At 49.7% G+C, this 6,000-nt stretch overlaps 1 protein-coding gene across 1 annotated transcript in view; it reads right to left on the bottom strand.

Moving 5' to 3' along the window:
* atp9b (ATPase phospholipid transporting 9B) overlaps positions 1 to 6,000 on the bottom strand; it is a gene marked incomplete at its 3' end in the record, with an annotated part of 37,498 nt that overhangs the window by 17,665 nt on the left and 13,833 nt on the right. The window contains exons 8-10 of the mRNA XM_083684258.1: positions 3,495 to 3,589; positions 1,569 to 1,649; positions 724 to 1,227 (exon numbers count right to left, since the gene is read on the bottom strand). Coding sequence (XP_083540384.1) covers positions 724 to 1,227; positions 1,569 to 1,649; positions 3,495 to 3,589 — 680 coding nt within the window. The remainder of the gene's footprint in view (positions 1 to 723; positions 1,228 to 1,568; positions 1,650 to 3,494; positions 3,590 to 6,000) is intronic.

Raw genomic sequence — 6,000 nt, 5'->3', positions numbered from 1 at the left:
AGAGGAAGAAAGACAAGAAGTTCACTTGAAGAGGGTCTGTGGGAACCAACTTTTTCTTTTTTTCCTCTTTTCTTTTTTTTTTTCTTTTTTTTTTCTCCTTCCCCCGCTCCCGAGTAAAAGCACACGTTATGCAAAAGGAAGGCCGGGGTGCGGAGGATGAATGAGGGGAGAGGAAGTGCTTGCTCACTCAGCCTGGTGGGTGGCCAAGAGTGAAGGCCGCAACACAAAGAACCTCTTTGTATCAGGGTTCGCCTCTCTCTGGGGGCTGCGCTAATCTGCTATTAATAAAAAAATCACTGAGGGAGGGGATGGAGGGATGGAGGGATGGGATGGAGGGAAGGATGGAGGGATGGGATGGAGGGATGGGATGGGATGGGATGGAGGGAAGGATGGAGGGATGGGATGGAGGGATGGGATGGAGGGATGGGATGGAGGGAAGGATGGAGGGATGGGATGGAGGGATGGGATGGAGGGAAGGATGGAGGGATGGGATGGGATGGAGGGAAGGATGGAGGGATGGGATGGAGGGAAGGATGGAGGGATGGGATGGAGGGATGGGATGGAGGGAAGGATGGAGGGATGGGATGGATGGAGGGGATGGAGGAATGGAGGGAGGGATGGATGGGATGGAGGGATGGATGGAATGGAGGGATGGAATGGAGGGACAGGATGGAGGGACAGGATGGAGGGAAGGATGTATGGATGGGAGCAGGGAGGACCTGCCTGTGATGTCATCCAGTCAGTGGGCTTGGGGGAGGCAGGCCAGTGTTTCTGTGATGTCATCCAGTCACAGGGCTTGGGGGAGGCAGGCCAGTGTTTCTGTGATGTCATCCAGTCACAGGGCTTGGGGGAGGTAGGCCAGTGTTTCTGTGATGTCATCCAGTCACAGGGCTTGGGGGAGGCAGGCCAGTGTTTCTGTGATGTCATCCAGTCACAGGGCTTGGGGGAGGCAGGCCAGTGTTTCTGTGATGTCATCCAGTCACAGGGCTTGGGGGAGGCAGGCCAGTGTTTCTGTGATGTCATCCAGTCACAGGGCTTGGGGGAGGCAGGCCAGTGTTTCTGTGATGTCATCCAGTCACAGGGCTTGGGGGAGGCAGGCCAGTGTTTCTGTGATGTCATCCAGTCACAGGGCTTGGGGGAGGTAGGCCAGGGTTTCTGTGATGTCATCCAGTCACAGGGCTTGGGGGAGGGAGGCCAGTGTTTCTGTGATGTCATCCAGTCACAGGGCTTGGGGGAGGTAGGCCAGGGTTTCTGTGTTGTTAGTGTTCGTCAGTGTGTTGTATGCGTCACTTAGAAAAGGTGATCCATTTTTGTATGAAAAAGGGGCACTCCAACAATTGTTCAACCTCACATTCATCATCTCCACCACCTTACCTCCTTACCCGTGTCTACATCAATGAAAATGCAATATTTTTAATGTTCTGATATGGTGCTGGAGATGAATGAATACAAAGTAAAAAATAATAATAATAATAAAAAAATAAAAAAATAAAAAGTGGTGAAGTGTCCCTTTAAATGTTGGTGTGAGTTGGTTTGTTATCGTCAGTCAGTGAGACACTTCTCCTTACCCTCGTGAAGTTTCCCTCGAAGCTGTGGATGTCCAGCTGAGGCTTCTGGGCATAGACGTAGGCGTTGATGGAGAACAGGTCCTGAGGGGAGGAGAGAGGACAGACAGACGTGAGGACGGTACTTCATCAATGATTCACCCCAGACCTCAAACCAAACCTCAAACCAAACCTCCCCAGCCAGCCGTCCCACAGGGACATTAGGTGAGAGCCCTGGTGCTGAGGGTCACTAAAGGAATCTTCTGCTAAAGGGGGGGGGAACAATTCAACAACTTGGGTGACAAAACACACACATGCGCATGTGTGTGTGAGAGAGACAGAGAGAGAGACAGAGACACACACACACACAGACACACACATAGACACACACATAGACACACACACACAGAGAGACAGAGACACACACACACACAGACACACACAGACAACTTCTCTTTACCAACCCCCTACATAGTAGCAGCAACTAGCAAGCTCGATTTCAGCTCTGACCCTTCAGAGATCTAAGTGCAGCCCACGCCCGGTGTGGAACACAATTGATTGTAAACATTAAATTATTCAGCTGGGCGGCCTCCGAGCAGAGTCCCCTTCGTATGCTCGAATAGTGCTCTCCTGGTGAGAACATGGCAGGGGGCTGGTTGAGGAGGAGGAGAGAGAGAGAGGGAGGATTATCTTACTGAGCCCCCAGCGGAGAATTAGGTACCTTCTCCCACTGATGGAACACAGACACACAGACATTCTAGAACCTGACACAGTCAGACACTCTAGAAGCAGACAATCTAGAACCTGACACAGTCAGACACTCTAGAAGCAGACAATCTAGAACCTGACACAGTCAGACACTCTAGAAGCAGACGTTCTAGAAGCAGACACTCTAGAACCAGACAGAGTCAGACACTCTGGGACCAGACAGAGTCCATTTATGGGTAATGTAAATATATAATACCCACATTTACATTTATGCCATTTAGCAGACTCCTTTATCCAAAGCAACTTACAACAAGTACATTTGTTTAAGTAAGTGAATCATCTATCCAACAGTCATCATAAGATAAAGTAATCTATGCTTGGACCAGGGGCCATAGGCAGTCACAATGCTAAAAGAAGGAATTATTATTATTTTTTATTTTATTTTATAAACAGGATAGAAACTTGTACAGGGGGGTAGCGATGGTGAAGAGGCCTTTAGGAGGGACCGGTAAGAGGTACCCACCCATTCAGTATAGACAAAAAGTTAAAATAGCAATTAGTCTGTGGACACAAGCTGAAGGCCAAACCAATGACATCATTTTCACATTGAATGTTCTATCGCCATTGTTTAATCCCTTCGTCATGCATTTGTTTTAGAATTATTTTCCCGGGAGCTTTGATGGCCGTCAAAGTGATTTTTCCCTCCCTCCCTCCCTCCCTCCCTGGTCTGAATGCAGACATAAAGTTTGAGATGGTGTTTCCACTAAAACTCGCTACAAGGACCTGGAACTCAAATAGCTTATGTAATTTCCACCAATTGAAAACAAAACACTACGTGCCCCCATGTGCTTCTGTCATCGGGGAAAACCCAAACTCCCAGGTCCTTGATTCCAAGGAAGGTTTCCACAAACTTTCTGCCCTTTTGCAACCCTACCCCCAGTGCAGCTAATATCTGTGTACAGACAACACCTCATCTTAACACAAAAGTACCCCTAGTGCAGGGATGTCTGTGTGTGTTTGTGTCCACATATACGCACCCCCAGTACAGGGGTGTGTGTGTGTGTGTTTGTTTGTGTACAGATATACTTACAGCCAGTGCAGGTAATCTGTGTGTGTGTGTGTGTGTGTGTGTCTGTCTATGTATGTGTGTGTGTCTGTGTGTGTGTGTGTGTCTGTCTGTGTATGTGTGTGTGTCTGTGTGTGTGTCTGTGTGTCTGTCTGTATGTGTACACACATACGCACCCCCAGTGCAGGTAGCCTCTGTGTACAGACAACAGCCACTTTCAGCTTCCAGTCCGTCTCCCCGTCCAGCTGATCAGTCCTGATGAAGCAGGAACCTAGAGAACAAGAACACAATCACATGTTGGTGCTTTTACTTCAGTTCATTTCACCATTCTGAAAGCAAGCACCCATATTACAAACATTGGCATGTTCATTAATAAACATTGTGTGTGTGTGTGTGTGTGTGTGTGTGTGTTGGATGTTATGCCTCCCCTGTTGTTATGCTTTTATCTCCTCATGCCAAAATTGCAACATAAACCCATGTGCCACAATGTTAACCAGGACCACAATGTTAACCAGGACCACAATGTTAACCAGGACCACAATGTTAACCAGGACCACAATAGAAAGAAGTCTGTTTTTAAATCCTCGATAATTGTGTATGGGTGTACTGATATGGCTGAGGCAACTCTATATGTATTTCAAATGTGTCAAATAAAGTCATTCAGTCATTCAGTCATTCATTCATCCCTCCAGTCATCCGTCCATTGATAGGATATGTATTTGTAGTGACAGTATTCTGGTGTGATGGACCGGAGCTGCAGTACAGCTTCATCACGCGTGTTAAACGACGCAGAGGAGGAGAGGAGGAGGAGAGGAGGAGAGGAGGATAGGAGGAGAGGAGGAGAGCAGGAGAGGAGGAGAGGAGAGGAGGAGAGGAGGAGGAGAGCAGGAGAGGAGGAGGAGAGGGGGAGAGGAGGAGGAGAGCAGGAGAGGAGGGGAGGAGGAGAGGAGGGGAGGAGGAGGAGAGGAGGAGAGGAGGAGGAGAGCAGGAGAGGAGGAGGAGAGGAGGAGGAGAGGAGGAGGAGAGGGGGAGAGGAGGAGGAGAGCAGGAGAGGAGGAGGAGGAGAAGCCACCGAGGCCTCCATCCATGGGAGCCCTATAAAAGCTCAGCGCTGGTGAACTGTATTGATCCGAGGTAATATTCCTTCTGAAGCTGACGGATGGGAGGCGCTATCTGACAGGAGAGGGTAAAGGGCACGTTTAAACGGCCCCGGGGGGGGTTAAGTATGATGGAAGACACACTGCCGAGGAATGATTCATGTTTTCCTTCCTCGGCTACGATGATGACTGTGCTCACTGCTCACATCGCTAATCCACGCACACACACACACACACACACACACACACACACACACAGTGTGAGGCATAAAGACATCAGCACTGCCTGCCTGCCTGCCTGCCTGCCTGCCTGCCTGCCTGCCTGCCTGCCTGCCTGCCTGCCTGCCTGCTAGGCATTATATTATTGACACATCAGAGATGGATGGAAATGATGTCCTGGGTCTTTATTTCTCCAGGTACCTCTTAGAGAGAAGCCAGGATCCGATGGTGTGTGTGTGTGTGTGTGTGTGTGTGTAGTAGGGGGTTGTAGTTGATTAATTGGTATTTACATCATCAGTCACTGGATGGGAGGAGTCTGGGACATATGGCATACGTCCCCTGACACAATCAGCTGATGGTAGAAGACGGAACGGGACTGGACGGGGCGGGAGAGGAGAGGACAGGACAGGACAGGACAAGACAGGAGAGGAGAGGACAGGACAGGACAGGACAGGACAGGACAGGACAGGACAGGAGAGGAGAGGACAGGAGAGGAGAGGAGAGGACAGGACAGGAGAAGACAGGACAGGAGAGGAGAGGACAGGAGAAGACAGGACAGGAGAGGAGATGACAGGATAGGACAGGACAGGAGAGGAGAGGACAGGACAGTAGAGGACAGGACAGGAGAGGAGAGGACAGGAGAGGAGAGGAGAGGACAGGAGAGGAGAGGAGAGGACAGGACAGGACAGGAGAGGAGAGGACAGGAGAGGAGAGGACAATGAGCCCGTCCTCCGATTTCTACCTCCACCAGCCTCCCCCTGTGACCTGTACAGTAGTCTAGAACAGCACGGCGACACAGCTGACCTCCACTCCACGGTGGACACCCACAGCACGCCGTTGTTGTGTTGTTTACGGTGGCGAGTCTTCGCTCCACCGTTCGACTTATTTAACGTTTTGACAAGCCGTAAGAATCCAATGTCCCAGTGGATCAAGTGAACGTTCCTTCCCAGATGCCCACTAGTCCCTGATACGTCTAACACATCCATGTGACTATGGTGGACTGTGGTTACCTAACCCTAACCCTACCCTAACCCTAACCCTGACCCTGACCCTACCCTAACCCTAACCCTCCTGAAGGCATAATGTTGTTACCTATTATCCTGTCTACTGTTGTCTGGTTAAGAGTGGCGTGAAATTCAATTAGACTTTTTTTTCAGAGAAAGCCTGTGAGCGACTGTGGAACTGTCTGCGTGAGCTGACCCTAAAGGACACGGAGAGGGATGAGGTGGAGCATCACGGGAAATAAGGGTTTTCATGCCATGCTGTCAAAGTGATATCCACAAGGGTCAGATGCATGTTTGATGTCTGTGTATTTAGATATTTTCAACTAGTATTTGTCGTTTAGGTATTTTCAACTAGCTATCTG

The sequence above is a fragment of the Argentina silus genome, assembly GCF_951799395.1.
Source record: "Argentina silus genome assembly, chromosome: 14".
Taxonomy (NCBI): domain Eukaryota; kingdom Metazoa; phylum Chordata; class Actinopteri; order Argentiniformes; family Argentinidae; genus Argentina; species Argentina silus.
The sequence above is the reverse complement of the archived record's forward strand: the minus strand, read 5'-3'. Positions and strand labels throughout refer to the sequence as shown.